The 18,541-nt window shown below is 40.1% G+C and overlaps 1 protein-coding gene and 1 long non-coding RNA gene across 10 annotated transcripts in view; one reads left to right on the plus strand and one right to left on the minus strand.

Annotated features, from left to right (window-relative positions):
• Positions 1-18,541, plus strand: part of NPAS3 (neuronal PAS domain protein 3) — an 857,733-nt gene that overhangs the window by 788,743 nt on the left and 50,449 nt on the right. For all 9 annotated transcript variants that reach the window (XM_053889336.1, XM_053889339.1, XM_053889341.1 and 6 more), the window contains one exon: positions 832-950. In XM_053889336.1, the coding sequence (XP_053745311.1) occupies positions 832-950 (119 nt within the window). The remainder of the gene's footprint in view (positions 1-831; positions 951-18,541) is intronic.
• The window catches only part of LOC109254305 (uncharacterized), a 212,729-nt gene that overhangs the window by 74,320 nt on the left and 119,868 nt on the right, over positions 1-18,541 (minus strand). The gene's annotated exons all lie outside the window — the stretch shown is intronic.

An 18,541-nucleotide genomic window follows, 5' to 3' on the forward strand; every position in this document is an offset into this window, starting at 1 on the left:
ATGTTGCCTCGTGGCCTGTTTGCATACGGGTGTTTTTAGATCAACAAGTCTGCAAACTACCATTTTAAGTTTCAGAAGTAAAGAAGTATTCCACTTAGTCTAAAAATGTATAAAGGGAAAGAGCAACTGTCTTGCTTCAGGGAGGAGACTATTCTTTGTTAATATCCTGTTCAGATTAGGGCAGGGAGCAAGCTGCCATTAGTGACAAGAAAGGACAATCGATGTTGGTGGTGGTCTTTACTTGTCTCTGTCTATACATTCCATTCTAAGCCCTCTATCGTAAGTCAGTTGAGAAAACTTTATGCTTTCTTATTCCCCACAATGAAGAAAACTGACTCAGGAGGGCAAGGACACTGGCCAGGAGATGGTTTCTTGCTTCTCAGAGCTGCCCAGTGGGCAAATGTTACGAGAAGGGATTCACAGGGAAAACAAAGAGCAAGTTATCCTTACTCTTCATCAGAAGCCTCTCTGCTGCAGTCTTGGTTGATTCCATAAATCTATAGTGTCCTCCATGTTCATGACTATTCTCTCCATGTGCACAGGCCAAGTGGCAAGGTAGGCTACCATTACCTCATACTTTAGGCCCTACTTAGGGAGTTAAAAGGTCTGAAAAGCTCCTGCTGGAAACTGGAACAGAGTTACTTTGGATTCATTAATTTTTCTTTTTTATTTTCTGCAAAGTAAACATTTTCTAAATGAAGTAAATGGATTACCATGCTCTTAGCACCTGTCACTTATGTTTAGTGAACCCAAGGATTGCACCTGAGCAGTAGCTGTGAGGGGCTGTGTAGACATCTAAATCATGTGTGTATATATTTTTGTATTCTTCAGTGGAGTCAACCAGCCCCAGTCTGCTAACCACTGACAACACCCTTGAACGTTCCTTTTTCATCCGAATGAAATCTACTCTGACCAAACGTGGCGTGCACATCAAATCATCAGGATATAAGGTAAGCTGGGCTCGGGCAAGGGAAATATTTCTGTCTCAGGTCAATCCTAGGTCACTTGCATGGAGTTTCCCAGCTGCTTTGGGACCACATAATTAACGCCTATGATCTTGAGCAGCCCGTAGGATTCTTAGTGGTTTTCCCGTCTCAAGGTAGGGGCTTCATTACATGACTCGTTCTCACTTCAGACATTGCTGAGGCACTAAATGCCTCAATATGGTGTCTTTTCCTGAAACACTTGTTAATAATGCACCAGGGTCTTCAGCACTCGCTAGAAATTCACTTTGATGGAGAAAGTGAACCAAATTCATAGCGGTCCTTAAGGTGAGTGTTCTAGAATGACTAGAGGAATTCCACTTCTCTCTTCAAATTCCCCCTTTCTCTTTCGGTAAAGACTGTCCATTTTAATAATATCTTGGCTGCCCAGACTCATACGTGTAAAAAAGAAAATCAGGTTAGGCATCAGGACTCTTCATTGTAATTACACTTACTCCACATCGGTCATACCTTGGCAGACACAGGACGCTCAACATACAGAGTACATGTTCCCCACAACAGCAAGGACCAAGTCTGGAGTCATAATCTACATTATCGTCCTTTTAAGGGTAAGAATATAAAGCCTCCTAATCTCGGGAAATTCCAACACTTCAGTTACCATAGCAACATAAATTAAGACCTATGAAATTTATGACACGCCTTTGGCAACCTGAATCTTATCAATTTTACAACACACCAACCCGTCTCTCAAACAACATTTACTGTATATGGGAGGACCAACAGCAACAGAATGGACTGTAGATGTGGCTGGCATGACCTCTTCCAATTTAGGGTTGAGAGTTTCTGACAACTCGGTTCTGTAGGGTTACCGTAGCATTGTCAGGGATGGTAATAGTCATTAAGTCGTTGGGCTTAAAAACCGTATACAAGTCACCAGAAACCAGCAGCTGCATGAAAGTCAGAACCAGGTACTCTTTCTGACATGAATTCTTCAGAGACAAAGAGGAAGGAGGTGGGGAAGCAGGCGTTTCCATGAACGACCTTTAGCTGAGCTGGCCTACCTTCGGAAAGGCACAGGTGGAACGTACCCTTAACCTTTAACAGGGTTCGAAGCGAAGGAGAGGCTCAGGGCGGCTCTGCCTACAGGCGCTTTACCCTTCAGAGGCCTGTTACAAAGGGATACCGTGGAGGGAAAAATCCAGACTCTATCCTCGGGACTATTTTTATTTTTCCTGCCTTCCTGAACACAATACATTTATTCGTTATTAAAGCATTAGCAAGTTTGAAATTTCTACAAGCAAACTACAGGTGTAGCGCTTAGTGTCATTTTAATGCGAGAAAGATCCATTCTAGTTTTAGGAGCTGTAAGGCTTCCTTTCACCTGTTTTCTGTCTTTCAGCTTTTAGTTTGTCGCTTTTAGTGGTTTTTACTGCTTTGTAGGGGGCATGTCCCAGGAAAGAGGAAGAGTAGGACAGGTAACGTGTAGTTAGAAAACGTAATATGGAGTATATTTCAGTATCATTAGAAAATTTAATTTTTTGAATGATAAAAAATGACTGCTTTCACATGACCAACTAGAGATCATAAAGCCTTGCAAAATTTGGAATCTGCAAAAAAGTGGGCTGTGCAAGTGGAGAAATGCTCTGTATTTCAGTCCAGGCAAGAGACCAGGTAGCTTGCATTCTTTTTGTTTTGCCATTTGGTCAGCTCAGTAAAGCGGTTTTTGCTGCATGACCTGAAATTGGACAGGATCATTTCTTAAATATTAATAGATCATTCAACAAATTTTTATTGAGTTACCAGTCTGGAGCCTGTTCTAGATCCCGTAATCCAGCATTAAACAGTAAAAAGTCCCTGCTTTCATGGTACTTAGATTCTAACAGCGGGAGACAGACAATAACAACAAATAAAGAAGGTGATTTCAGACAGCAATAAAGTCCAAACTAACAGTAACTACTACTTATGCATATTACAATATGCTCAGCATGATGCAGCGTCTATGCAACTCACAACTATCCTTGAAGAAGGTATTTTTATTGTTCCCACTCTACAGGTAAAGAAAATAAGGCTAGAGGTTAATCAACATACCCAACTTCACACATCAGAGGGACAGGGCTGGGCTTTGAACTCTGTGAGTCTGGCTCCATGCCCTATGCACTGAACCACTAGGCTAACTATTTTGCTGAGAGTAAAGCAAAGGTGGTGAGTGTGGCTGGTGGGGACCACTTTGGATACGAGAGTCGCGGAACATCCAGCTGAGGAGGTGACTGTCACCTATGAGTGGTAAGTGAGAGCAGGACCACTATGGAAACGGAACAACAGTGTTTCCAAAGCTCCTTGGGTTTAGGATTAAAGACACCTTGCTATAAGAAGGCACCTTCAAGAAATAAAATATGAAAAGGGACAACCATGAACATCCAGGACTGGAAAAAAGAAGTTATTCTGGCTTCCATCAAACCCTGTGGTGTTAAAGTGATCATACTCCTCTGACATACCCTGTCAGACCGTCTTTCTCAAGACTTCACGAAAGTCTCCATCCAGTACCTTACCCCCTGCCCAGGAGTGCTAACGTGAGAGTTGATTCATCCCGTCTTCGCCCAATAGGATGAACCGTTCAACAGATCCAGCTCTACCCCTCCTCCTCCACGATGCCCTTGCCTCGTTAATTAACCTTGTCTGCAAGTTAGCAGAAGAGCTGATGAGAAGCCATGACATGACACACAGCTGAATAACATCCCTATTTATCTGTTCATTCTCAGTAAATAAATCTAACAGCTTATAAAACATTCAAATAAAACTGGTAATCACCCCAGCACCACACAATAAGCACAAATAAAAAGAAGCAGTGATGATAATTTCACCATACTCCCAATATTCCTCTTAATTTATTACCATTGTTTGCTCCTTTCTTTTCCCATAAAGCTCCAAGATGTTAAGCCATGCCCAGTGCAGGTCATTATACTTCTCTCCAGTTTTCCTGTGACCTTGGCATATGCAACTTTTCTGCCTTGGTCCATCATCTTACCTGCCACGCTTTCTTTAGTGTTGTTATTATCACTGGCAGTAATAATAGCAGCAAAGATAACACTTGTTAAACATGGACTCTGCCACGAGTACTTTGCCAAACACCTCGTATCTTATCCAATCCGTACAGCATTTAAAACCTTCCTCTGTGCCAGGCGTTGTTCAAACTTCACATTCTATCATTATGCCCATTGTGCAGGTGGTGAAACTGAGGCTTTAATAGGCTCAGTATTGGCCCATGTTGGCATAGATCTTAAGTAGCTACTGAGGAGCCAGGATTGGCCAGGCAGTGAGGCTCCAGAGCCTGCCCTCTCCACCCTCGGTGTCAATGCTTAACAGATCAAGTCCACAGAAAAGCTCAGCATGAGCTAGACCTCAACATACGGAAAATTTGTCTACATTTTGAAAAGAAAAACCTCTTGGCCTGATTAAGACCTTCTCTTTGTGGCTCTGCATATCCGACAGCACTCCTTGATGGAGATTCGCAGAGATTTACCTTCCTTCCCAGGGATTTTAACACCCACCCAGGTACCTATAACCAAGAATTCTAGCCAAAGAAGAGCCACTCTGAGTCTGCGAATTCAGGCATCAAGTGTGATATAGGCCACTGTTGCTTCTGCTCCCTGGGCCTCAGGAAAGTTGCCCTCATGCCAATGAAGTTTCCCAGCCTCGAGCTGACATTTAGTTGTCTCTGTCCTCATTTACTTTGAAATCCACTGTAGCACGTTATCTGGACCAGCCACTTTTTATGCCTCAGGGGCTTCTTGTTGTGTAGGCCCCATTGTTGGCCACATATCTTAGCATAACACAGCTCTCCTTTAAATTGCACTGCGTCAATATTCTGCCTTCTAGATTAGGTCTATGTCTGGGGGAACTTACTAGGTATAGCACAGGGGGTAAAAGGAGATATGTAATCAGGGAAATTAGAGAAGTAAAGACTAATTGGGTCGCCTCCTTAGCTCCTGTCTTTGGAGAATAGTTTCCGTTAGCATGGGACTGTCAGTTTTCTAATCTACTCTTAAATGCCCACCAGCACCACTGTCATTTCTGGAGTTTTTATGCACACACATTATGATGTCCTAACTCTAATGGCACAGCAGAGCATCCTGGGCTGGGAAACAGAGACAAAGGGAGAGAATCTCTGTCATGTTTACATAATGCTGAGAATGTCGCTCAATTCACCGCACAGGTGAAAATCCTCAAATGCCGAGGGTTCCTGCTATGACATATATGAACAGATTACTAAGGGAGGAGAAGGGAAGTCCGGATTTTTAAAAAATTAATTAATTAATTTAAAAATAAATAAAAATAAAAACAGCCCCTATCTGGGATGATTTGGGTATGGATTTGCCCGTAGCTAAGTGTCCAACTAAATGATTTCTGTAACCTATCCCGTCTCCTTATAATATAGAGTCAGAAACCATAAGTAATAGAGAAAACAATTTGTAGGTTCACTAGTTTATAAGGATTGCCGATATACCTCAGCTCTAAGAATACCTGTATCTAGACGTGAAGTAACAAAAGCAAAAAAAAAATGAGAGGATGCTAATTAGCTAAAGAAAACTCTTTGCCTTCTCTAAGCACGGAGCTGCCTTTTAAATTAGAACTTGTTCATTTGTTGCAATTCATGGTTGTATCTGTTCTGTGAGAAAAGACACTTCCCTGATTTTACTAGTAATTTGTTTTATTTGGGGTGTCATAAATCCTTTTAATGTTTTGATTACATCTGTAGAGCCTCTCCCAAGGTAAATTCATTTTGCATCAGTAAGTTCTTGAATCCCTGAGGTGAATCCAGTGATCTCAGGTTACAAAATCTTATTTAATATGAGGACATCTTTGGTTCTTATTAAAAAAACAAATTAGTGCACCTCCCAGAACGTATTTCACCAAAATTACAATAGTTCTTTCCTTCCTCCTCATTTTTCCTTCCCTTTTATTCATTTAGTGTTAATATATATTGAAGTCCTGTTCCAAAAAATATCAACTCCTAGAGTGACAAAATACAAAACCAAAATTTAAAAAAAAGAAATTTTTTTAAGTTGATTGATTTTGAGAGAAGGGGTGAGAGAGAGAGCGAGAGAGAGAGAGTAGGGGAGGAGCAGAGAGAGGGAGAGAGAGAGAATCCCAAGCAGGCTCCACACTGTCAGCACAGAGCCATATAGGGGGCTTGAACCCACCAACTGTGAGATCATGACCTGAGCCAAAACCAAGAGTCAGACGCTTAACTAACTGAGCCATCCAGGTGTTCCCAAAACCAAGTTTTTTTACACTTTGATCGCCTTATGCAGATAATCTTCTGAAAAAGTATTTCTTAGAAAATATTTTTTAATAAAAATTAGACCTAATATTTAAAAATTATATCTATAGTTAAGAGTTATTTTCAGTGGTAAATGGTCCTCCTTTTCTTCCTATTCACTTAGGTGGGCAAGTTACATCACTAGGATTTCAATGTCAATATCACAGCGAGGTAAATTTTAAAGTTGAAGGATTTTCATATGCAATGTATTCTTAACGGAATGTGTATATCGAGAACTCTCAAGACGATAGCAAACTAGAAGGAAATTATTACTTACAGTTCAGTTCCAATCATCTGGAATTTTAGTGCTTGGTTTGCTTTGCTAATAAAGTCCACAGTAACTAAGATATCGATCTCTCTCCCTCTTGATCATCCACCACTTTAATGTGCCGCCAAAACTGGTTGACTCCACCTATCTCTATTTCCAATCTTCTAGCTTAATGCCTTTTTCTGGATCTGTTGTAAGGAATTCCCAAATTACCTCCCAAAAAGTTTTGCTTCTCCATTCCATTCTGCACCCTGCTCCCTGGAATATCTTCCCAAAGCCTCCATCATGTTTCCTTCTCCTAAATCATCACTGGTTCATAGGATCAACATATTCAAGATCTGGTACCAGCTTACATTTTCTACTGCCATCTCCACCATTATTACTCTTTTTTTTTTTTTTTTTGAGAGATAAAGTACTAGTGAGGGAGGGGCAGAGAGAGAGGGAGACACAGAATCCACAGTAGGCTCCAGGCTCCGAACTGTCAGCACAGAAGCCAACATGGGGCTCAAACCCACGAACCGTGAGATCATGACCCGAGCCAAAGTCGGACACTTAACCGACTGAACCACCCAGCTGCCCCTCCATCATTCTTTCCTGGAACTGTTACTACTGATGCTCTGGTAAAATCTGTCCAGTCATCTTTCCTGAAATATACTTTAAATATTCACACTGTTATGCTTTTGGCCATGCTGTTTTCTTTTCTTAAGATGCCTTTCTGCTACACATGCATCTGGAAAATTCTTACACAACCAATATGGCATCACTGAGATATTAGGGTTTTTTTTTTTTCATCTCCTTTGATTCCCCTATTTCCTTTTCCTCTGTGCTACAACAGCTTTAAGATTTCAGCTCTCTGTGCCTCAGTTTTCTCACCTGTAAATCATAATATATAACCTGAAGAAGTTTCCTACGGGTTAAAAGAGGTAACACATGCTCAGTTAAGCATCTTCTCTCCTTTTTGTGAAGTATTATCTATAATTTCATATGACCTTCACAATAATTCTTTTAGGTAATTATGTCTATTTTCCTAACTTGAAAATAGGTTAAAATGAGACACAGAAATATGAATTGACTTGTCTAGGGTCACATAAGTGGTAAATAACAAAACAGAAATATCCAGATCTTCAGATTTCAAATGCCTTCTTCTTTCCAATATACTGCATTGGATACTGGGTAATTTCTTACTCTACTTTCTCCCCTCAGCACAGTATGCTGCTTGTAGTTGCCACTCAGTAAATGTTAGTTGAATTAAATTGCATGTTCTCTTTTTTTTCCCCCTATGGTAACAATGAAAATGTTGACAGTACTGAGACGTATAACATACTACTAGAGCCCCTGCTAGTTAACGTCAGTGTCTTTTAGATGTAACCATTGGAATAGCTATGACCCAAATTGACTATACCATGATCTGTCTCACATGCCTTTATCTTGCCTGCCAGGATATTGTTCTTCTTTACCAGTTCCTTGCTAAAATCAGATTGTACCACATCTACAACATTCCCTTGAGCCGTCAGTGAGAGATTCCTTTCAGAAAACAAAAAATCAAGTCATTTTTTGACGTCACTTATTCATCATGATTTCATATTGGCATTTGGTGATTTACCATTTTCTTTCTATTAAATCATCTTTAAAGGATATTTTTCTGGATATTAATACTTTGAGACTCTTTCTGAAAATTAGAACAGTATTTGCTGATACCCTGCCTTCCAGTAAACCCCATCATTTCTCACAAAGATTGCTAAAGATAAGAGAAGTGTTATTACAAGGAGTTGGTTCTTTCTTTGCCCAAGTGGATAACTGTATGCAATGAGTTTTAAACATTTTTTATATATGTATTTTTAAAGTTTATTCACTTATTTAAGAGGGCGAGCAGGAGGGGGGGGGGGAGAGAGAGAGAGAGAGAGAGAAAGAAAGAGAGAGGATCCCAAGTCTCCATACACAGAGAGAGCCCAGAGCCCAACATGGGGCTTGAACTCACAAATCATGAGCTCACAACCTGAGCCAAAACTAAGAATCCAATGCTTAACTGACTGAGCCACCCAGTCACTCCATATGCAGTGAGTTTTAACTGTAGCAGGAAAAGTATAGCTTAGAGGTATGCCTAGCACTTATTTAAGGGGCAGTGTGATAGTAGTCCTTCCCTGGATATTTCTAAGAGCACACACTAAACTTATCAGTTAGGGGTCTCTCTGCCTCCTAGTCAGTTGTGGACAGACTAGGTGCTACCTGGATGCTTTTCCCCATCTGAGATTCAGAGATGTTCCAAATGTCCAGACATATCAGTACTTCTCCCGAAGCCTTTGCTTCGGCTTTGTGTTGTCTTGAAATGATGACTACAGTCTTCCAAACTGCACAAAATGTAACTGTCTTGTCAAATCGATAGATGAATTTTCAGAGACACCAAAAATTCTGTCAACCCATTCAGGCTTTCTAAGACTATGCATTCATTGCCTTTCAATCAACCCAGACACCCAGAATAAATTGAAGGAGAAAAAAAATTTCCAGGGTAGAACTTACAGGCAGAGGTTATCCTGATGAAAAATGCAAATAGAATAGAGAACCAATAACATCAAATTTTTTAAATCCTATTATCTCTTTTTACTCCCTGCTCACCTCCCCACAATTGTCCATTTCAATGTGGTTCCTGGTGTCATTTTAAGTACAACTGACATTGTTTCTGATCTTAAAGAATTTATTTCCCGTTACCAAGGCATGACAGTAGTTCTAGCTTGGGATGTGTCCTTTCTGCTGGGACTAATCAGCTCACTATTTTACCAACTAGAGGCATAATCACTAGCCATTCTGTGAAGTGTCTGTAAATTCTGCGTATGTCAATAACTGCAGTCCGAGTATGTTGCTAACTTATAGGTACTTCATTTTTCATCAGAGAGATTTTCAAAAGAAGCTAGAAATACGAGCATCCCATTTGACTAATGCTGGATCTTTTCAGGTTGGCTTTCTGAGCCTTTGGTAGCTGAGAATAATGAAAGTCGTGATCATTTTGAAAATGACATCTTTGATACAAAAATTAACAACTCTGTATGTTATCTCTTTAATGCCCTTCAGAATTATCATCAATGTCTCTGTAAATATAGTCTTAATCTGACAGTTCTTTAAATATAATCTATTGTGAGAGTTTTACCCAATAAATAAGTTTTAAAAGCAAAGTTTACAGTCTTGAAGAAATAAAAAGGCAACAACGTAAGCAGTGTGTCACTTATTGGACCCAGCACTCGATGTGTGAAATGCCCTAATGGTTATCTCTTGATCCAGTGGTCTGAAGTAGCAGGTACATAACTCTTTACAGATTGCAAGGGCTTCCAAATTACTCTGTTTGACCTTCATTCCTTCAAAATTGCTATACCAAAGAGTGATTAAGCACTGAGCTATGATGTCCGACAGCTGCGGATTCAGACTTAGTCTTGTCATTTCTAACTCAGTGATTTTAAGTAAATTGTTTAACTTTCTTAACCATCTATTTCTTCTCTTGTTAAGTCTCAGTAGAACCTCCTTCATAAGGGTCTTGTAAGATACAGCGACATAATGTAGGTAGAGTACTACCCCAATGCCTGACCCACAGTAAGCATGCAATACATGTCCATATGTGAGGCTTAATGTTTATGGAACTCATATTGTGAATTGATCTAGACGGTCCAAAATCTTAACTTCTACACCTCTGCATATGCACTTGTAACTATGGAAAATAGTAATTCATCAATTATGTTTCAGATTACTTCCTACAAATTATAGGAGCTCTAGAATAATGAATGATTTCTTCTGAATGTAGAAAATGTGTTTATTTCTAGGAAATTTCTCCCTGATCAAGTGTCTTGAATATTTATTTGAATTTAAGAGACAAAATATGACTGAAATACATCATTGGTCCCTTTAATAAAAAAGGGACATGGTGCATGGTTTTTTTGTTTGGTTTTGTTTTTTTTGGAATTGATTTAGCCTCATGGCAAGGCTAATACAGCCCTTTAATGTAAGAAATGAAGTAGAGGCAAGACCAGTTTGATGTTGTTCATCCCTGGAGCTTCTAGACTCCTATAACCCATAAAGCTCTACAGTTTGGTTAAAGTATCTTATCTATATGCACATGAATTGAACCCTCTGGGTAGGCAAGCTACCACTGTGGCTTGAACCCAACCTGTATCTCAGACGTACTATACAACATTCTAGAAGAAATTGTGTTGACTCATTCCCAGTAAAGGAAAAGAGCCAGGATTCTGGACTTCCTATCTTTTTATGTAGTAACTTCCTTGAGGGACAAAGAACTAGTCACATCTTTCCTATCTCTCTATGAATGCCCTCCCACCATCAGACTAAAAGAATGGCCCATTGCAAAGTGCTTTGCCTTACAAGCCTGTTACTTAAAAGAATCATCTGTATTATCGGGTCACCTGGGTGACTCAGTCAGTTAATCATCTGACTCTGGGTTTCTGCTCAGGTCACGATCTCGCAATTCATGAGATCTCGCAATTCATGAGATCTCGCAATTCATGAATTCGAGCCCCGCCTTGGGTTCTGAGCTGACAGGGTGGATCCTGCTTGGGATTCTCTCTCTCCCTCTCCGCCCCTCCCCTGCTTATGCTTGCTCTCTCTCTCTCTCTCAAAAATAAATAAATAAACTTAAAAAAAAAAATCATCTGTTATTATCAATCCACTGTGGGTGTGTGTGGATATGTGTGTGTTGTTTCTGAACTACCAGTGGGCAATGGATATCTTTAAGTTACATATTGGAAACATCAATTTCAGCTCATTGCTGGCAATGGTTTACAGAACCAACCCATGTAAGTTATCACCCAACTGATAGCAGTATTTTTACCTCCATTTCACCACAGCTTTTATACCTTCTTCTTTCATTTTTCGATTTTTTATTTAAACTCTAGTTATATACCTTCTTTTTATTCTCCCTGGAATGTAGACTGTCCTCACACATTCCCGTGGGCCACACTTGCATTTCATCCAGATTTCTGCCCCAATGTCACTTCCCTGACCACGCCATCTAAAATAGCTCCAGCACACCCCCCCATACCCCACCATCTGCTTCATCCTGCTGCCTTATTGTTTTTCATAGCACTTAACACAGTCTGACCCTACGTCGTAAATTTATCTGTGTATAATTCATCTCCCCATCACAGTGTAAGTTGAAGCTCCTGCAAAGGGTTTCAGGGACCTAGTAGAAATTCAAGAAACATCTGTTTAAAAATGCATTTATAAATAACAGACATCATTTGTACAAAGGCTAGAATATATTCCTTCCTTACGTCAGGAGGCTAGTTCCTTAAAGGGGGATTTAGAGATGAGAATGTGCAGCCACTGGGATCCTGTAACTTTTCAAGTTTCCGGGCTCAATTGCTGGGAAGATAAGTGGAAGGTTTCTTCCTTTTTCTTTCAGAAAGGCTGTGCTAATGGTTGACATATTTTAAGACATATTTTTTCATGCTATCGTGTTCAGTTTTTTAAAAAATCAACGTGAATTTAACTTGTACCCCACTTGTACCCAATTCTAGTGGCTAGAACTCTGGAAGCACCCTCAAGAGTCACTTGATTATTAGTTGGTAGTTCTGAATATATTTAACAGTCCTCAACAGCCCCTTGTCAAATGTCCTTCAAACTCATGGCTCCTCGTAGAAGTCATCAAAACAGACTGGCTTCATAGGGGCACACCTGGTGAGGGAGTCAGAAAATGTCATCCTTCTGCCAGCACATTTCTGTGTGCTTGCCATGCAACATTGGACAGACACACTGATTATTCTGGGCTTCTGTTTCCTTGCTAAAAACAAAGACACAATAGGATTTGCCTCCAGTGCTCTTTAGTCATTTGTGGGTTGAGATTGCATCCTTTTTAGTGCTACTCTCTACACTGGGGTGAAAGCCCCTTGGGACTCTCTGAGTGGAATGGAATAGAGAGTCTGCCTAATTTAGAGCAACTCCAGTCTTGGAAAGAGAGAGGTGAAAACTGCCAGCAAATTCTAGCAAAGGCCACCCAAAGTTACCAAGAGCTGCCATATTGCCTCATGGCCAATGCTGGCTAGAAAATCGGAAATATTCCAAGAAATATTTAAGCAAATCACTGCTGCAAGGGAGAAGAGGTCTGTGGAAGATTCTGTAATTCTTTGGCGAACTTTTGTACCTTGTCCTATGTAGCAACTATGAATAGACCATTCTTGGAGAAATCAAGTGAGATCTCAAATTGAGCGCAAAAATAAAATAATACTTTGAGAGTAAATCTCTTGCCTTATTCGATGAGCAGCAAAATTTTTGTTTCCTTACTCACTTTAACACAATATGTACTCACTCCTCTTTTAATGCCAAATAAAACACATATTATTATTAAATTCATCTATCTTCCCCTTTAATTTTTCTTTTTTGCAGTTGGCTTAGTGGTGAACATCTCTGTCAGCATTGTCTGAAATGGTTGTAAGTTTCCAGTTGAAGGGAACTGCAACTTTTAACCTACCTGAAATAGCCCTGAAGACAGTTGAGTCCTAGGCAAATGGTCTTTAATGCTGAATGGAATTAACAATACTCTGATCATCAAATCCCTCATAGGAAGGTAACATGGAAATGTAAAACATTCTTATTCTTGAATTATAGTTTTGTTATAAACTCCAATCTTCTCTAGGAAACATATCTTTCTTTCTCTTTCCACTGTAAAGGTCTGGAGAATGATACAGATTCTTTGATTCAGAACTGGTCTGAGGACCCACAGTTGCCAGATCCCAAGCACCTTGGTACAGTGGAGGAAGGTTAACTTCTGTGGGTATGATCTTTAGGACACCAAAGTGGCAGCGTCTAGTACCTCCATGTTCTCAAGCACTCAGAGAGCACTGTAGGTCAGCCACAGTGAATTAAAACCCAGAAGTCGATGTGGATTGACAGCAAGCCAAGTCAGCAGGTGGAAAGGGAGTGAAGTCCAGAACCAGTAGACCATACTGTCCCTGCCTCATAGAGGGCTGACAGAAGGCTAAGCCTCGAGAGGCCCCTTGTCCAGTCCTTCTTCCCACACAGGTCTCCCCTTGGGAAAGCACCACTGGAAATATACCACAACAGCTCATGAGACATTTGGGGCCCCCAAAAACCTTTTCCCTCCTGCATACATAAATCATACCTCCTAATCACACCATCCAGTCCTAAAAACTTTAAAAGGATGGTGCTCTCTAAGTGAAAATTCATAGGCACCTGCTCTTGATTTACTTCCTGCTTAGAATAATTTTTACACAGCTGTAGTATCACGGAGCGACTCCGTTCACAGTACCCAACAGTGAGGCTCAGACGAGAAGGGGTATGTTGGATGTTTGGGTTATAATGATTTCGGCTATTCCTCTTTTTTTACGGCATCATTAGTAATCTGTCATTCTAATAATAATAATTCCCTTTTGACATCATGGAGGTAAGAAGAAATCATCACTGACATCAAAAATGAGGTGATATTTCAGCAGTATTATTTCACTGAAGATAAAATGGAAAGCTTTATTACTCCCCATGCCTTTAAAGAAAGCTGAACAAGGCATATGCTGACCCTAGAGCTTATCTACTTCAGTTCCTTTCAGACTGATATGAAATAACTAATTTTAATTGTTCCAAGTAGAGCTTCAGAATGTGGTTTTCCCCCAAAGCTTTACATCTACCTAATAGAAACTTTTTCAAAAACAAGCTTCATCAGTTCACAATAAACCGGGAAGTCAAAAGAAAAGTCCATTGTAGTCAAGAATGATCTATAATTTTCATTCTTCACCATCCCCTTTTGTTCAAAGTATTTAGGAATCAATTCTACTCAGTCATGTGGTCAATACTTCTTGTGTACCTGTTGTGTATTACACACTATACTGGGTCCCAGGAAGACAAAGATGGATAAAATAGAATCCTTGGTCCAGAAGACAGAGTCTAGACTGAGGTAGACACACAAAGAAATGTGTGCTCTGGTAGAGATATGTCCTAAGGGCAATGGAATGAAGTAAATAATTCTGTCTGGTGGAAAAGGAGAGCTTTTCAAAGACAGCATCATTTTAGCCAGCACTTAAAGAATAGACTTGCCCTACAGAGATATTAGAGAATGGAATTCAACACAGAGGGAACAGTCTTAGGAAAGAGATGAAGGCATCAAGTGCATTGAGCAGAAAGAAATCTAGTCCTTCAGGGAATCAGGAAGTGAAGACATCTAATTGGACTCAGCAAATGTAGACAGGAGTAGGAGCCTTCCTTTAGTGCAACACAAACTCAATGGGCTCATCAGTGTTCAGGGTAACAGGATGGAGATCGAGATTGTTTCATTCTAATACGACTTTTGCAATCAGTGTAAGGAAAAGACCACTATTTTCTACCGAGGAGCTAAGAAGGTTGTTCTCAGCCTATAGGGTAAGAGAATAAGTATGTGGATTTATGTAAGTCATTGGATAATTCCTCTTGGAATTTTCTCAATTTATTTTTCCTTCCACCTTTCTGCCCTACATGAGTGCAGGGATTTTTTTTTCCTCCTGAATTTTAGATGGTGGTATAAATACACATTCTGAAAGGAGGAATATGATTTTCCTAGAACCAGTAACTCAAGAAAAAAAAAACTGAAATCTTTATGCATTAAAATCTTAGATTGCAAAATGAATCATAAAGAGGAAGCATCACACAGACCTCAGTCACCCGAGTACTTGGTCTATACACTGTTAGGTATCTGAATTCTTGGAAAGGTCTGGGTATTTGGCACAATATAAACAAAGCCTACATTTCATGCAGCCTAGGGTTTCCCTTAAATATACACTTCATAAAACCCCTGGCTTTACGAATGATGACTTTTTTCTCACGAGAAAAAATTACTGGTACTTCCATTTACTTCTAATTCTGGCTGGCTACTCAGCATTTCTACTAATTGTAGCAACCTATATAAACAGTGTTATCTGAACACCCAATCCCTTTGTTCCAATAAAGCGTGTGCATATCAGACCAGTTACAATTCATCTGCAATTAAACCACTGTTCTCAAATGAACAGTAACTGATGACATAAAATCTGAATGTTGTAACCATGCAAATACTCAATAACTTAAGTGATATTTTAAAAATCAAATATAGTATGCAGTTATCGGAATTGCATTATGAGCAAATTTTCACCCTTTCTCTCTTCCTCTCCCCAGAAAATAAATGTTGTATTCCTGGATTGAATTCTTAATGACTTCTTTAAAAACAAACTTTAAACCAATAAAAAAAAAGAAAGAAAGAAAATCTCTTTCTCTATTTTTGCAGTGCCTGCAGAGGCTTTATCTTTCTATCAAAGATAATATGAAACTTTGGTGTTTTGTGTTGCAGGTCATTAGCTGGCTTGCTTTTTATCTGCTTGATTTTATTTAGTTTTCTTTCTCAAACATCTTTTTTTTCCCTCCAAATAATCAATGCCCTTGATTGCTCTCAAATGCATCTGTTTGTATCACCACAAAGCTAATGTAACCCCGTGGAGTACACTCCCAAACCATGCAAGAGCCAGTGAAGAGCAGATCTTTTTGTTTAAATCAGCTCTCAGGATAGACGGGGAAATCACATCCCCAGCTGGCTCTTGACTTTTTCATTACCAAATGCAGAGGCTAGAAAAGAGAACTGGACAAAAATGGGCTTGGGTATATGATCAGTTGCTTTGCATGTACTAAAGCAGCCAAGAGCTGATGCACAATAAACAAACATGCATTATGGGTTGTTTTCAGTCACTTTATAGACACATGCATTCATAAATTTTGATACGGTTGTAAGAAGCCGACTTTGATGGGACCAAACTCACAGACGAGCTTTCGATCGCTGGAGCAACCACAGCCCAACTTTATGTTGACAATTTATCAGCTCTTCTCCGTCAAGGAAAATTGTTTTTTAGTGCTTGCCTATTAGCAATCACATGCATAATATGAAATTGAGTTTTGGGGAGGACGGCCCGCCATCTGTCTTTCTGCTTTTTTTTTTTTCAGCATTTCACGCTCAAGTTCAACTCTCTGTGTATCAGAATGCTGTAAAACAGGATTCACCCATAATATGGGCACTTAGCAAGAAAAATGGGCCAGATACCAATGTTATCTTATAACTTGCAGACTTTTAAAAAGGAAAATCATTGATACCCCAATCTGTGCATTATCTTTTGAGTGCACTTCAAATTCTGTCTGCCTCTCAAAGCCAACTTTGGTATGGCTGGTTCTTCTTAGAGAACAGTTCATTAGTGTGCTTTGAAAAGTGTTAAAACACTTTTATAAAAATAAAAATGCAAAGAGAAAGTGGCATGCAATGTGAGGTTAAGAAAATGGAGCTATAAAGGATCAGTGTGAAGAATGAAAAAGATGTATTTAGTTTCCTTTCCAAGTTCCAATATGCTAAGATTTTTATCAATAATATTGTTTTTCTGCAACAATACCTGCCTCAGGGAAAATCTGCTCTGTAGCTGTCAGGATTATACTTCTCAAAATATGCTTAAGATGATTCTGTTAAATTGATAAAAAATAGTACACTCCGCAATGTAGAAAGATTGCTCAAAAGAACATTCCCAAGCCTTTCATGTGTAACTGCATTTGTGCAGTAGGGCATTTATTATGCTATAAATTCCATCACTGATTTTGGCCAGTTCAGATTGATTCTGCAGTAACTGTAAGTAATGAAGCTTCCAGAGCTGAATGGGGGAGGGAAGGAGGAGGAAGAAAGGTAGCCAATCCACTTGTGGCTGTGGAAATACAAATCGTAGGGTTCATTTAGCCACAGCTTTTATCAGATCATGCAGCCAATACCCTACAAAGCAGGAAAATATATATCCAGAAAAACCTACAGGTTCCCTGACCTGACTCCAGGAGTTACAACAGGCAGACACAGGAGAACGTTCTTAGGGAAAGGGAGCAATTGTATTTTTGCCTGAACCTTTACTTCCCAAGCTTGTTCCTGACCATCTTTTTCACTTTTTTCCATCTGAAGCATGAGCAGACATCCATCCTACAAGAGTGACAAACTATGAAGCTCTTTTCTTTGGAAAAAGTTAGCCATCCCCGAAGGTTGGCCTCCCTCAGCTCCCAGGACCTGGAATTGGGTGGACCCTTATCCCAGAAGAGGCTCCCGGGATTTGGGGTGTGACTATAGTCAGCTCAGACTTTTGTAAAGAAGAAAATCGGTTACCCTGGAGTTGATAACTGAGACTAGTAAAAAACTAAGGTAACCAATGAAATGAGCAGCAGGAGAAACCACTCAGGGGTACCCCATGACACCCACCTTAAGGTGGTGGTAGCTAGAGAGAGAAGGGGTCAGTCACTGAAGCCAAGGCAGCAGTGATGTGTATTGTAGTAAAGAAATACTGTCTAGTATTACCGGGGGGCGGGGCAGGGAGGTTTCTGATGATGCTTTCCAACTGAGCATCAGGGAAATAGGCAGGCCGTGGGAGATGCAACAGAGTATGATTTGGAATCATGGGTATCAGCAGAGCTAGAGCAAAGCAGAGAGACTGAGAAGGAAGGAGGAGAGGAATATGCAAAAGGGTGACACGGAAGACACATTACATCTACTAGGCAGGCCAAGGAGGTCCTCCGTTCATTCTCACCCAGTTCCCTTCTCCTCTCTGACCTCATTTTAATCGAATGCTGGGGAGCGAGGGGATGGGAGGGGAAGAGAGGGACTGTGGGGCTGCAGTCAGGCCCAGAATGTCAGATCCATGGTGATAGCATGGGCATAGGGGGACCATAGCTTCAACAGAATGTGGGAAGATAATATTTCATTCTAGTCCTGGAGTTTGTGTCCCCGTCCCCATCCCCATCCCGATGAGTTTTCAAAGCTACAGAGGCATGAATAGATAATAATCCATCTCAGAGAATGGCAAAGCCTCCTCACTGTTCATTTGTCCCCAAGAACATATACCACAAATTCTTCTGAGATTCTTTCCCTATGGTCTTTTCCCTTTCCCTCTTAAGAATCATAGAACCATACAGCTGTAAAGTTCATAGGTATGATATTTGAATATCGCGAGGGAGAGCTGCCAGACTGGACCATATGGGGCCTCCTGA

Source organism: Panthera pardus, unplaced genomic scaffold (genome assembly GCF_024362965.1).
Source record: "Panthera pardus isolate Hobbes unplaced genomic scaffold, ASM2436296v1 HiC_scaffold_24, whole genome shotgun sequence".
Classification (NCBI taxonomy): Eukaryota; Metazoa; Chordata; class Mammalia; order Carnivora; family Felidae; genus Panthera; species Panthera pardus.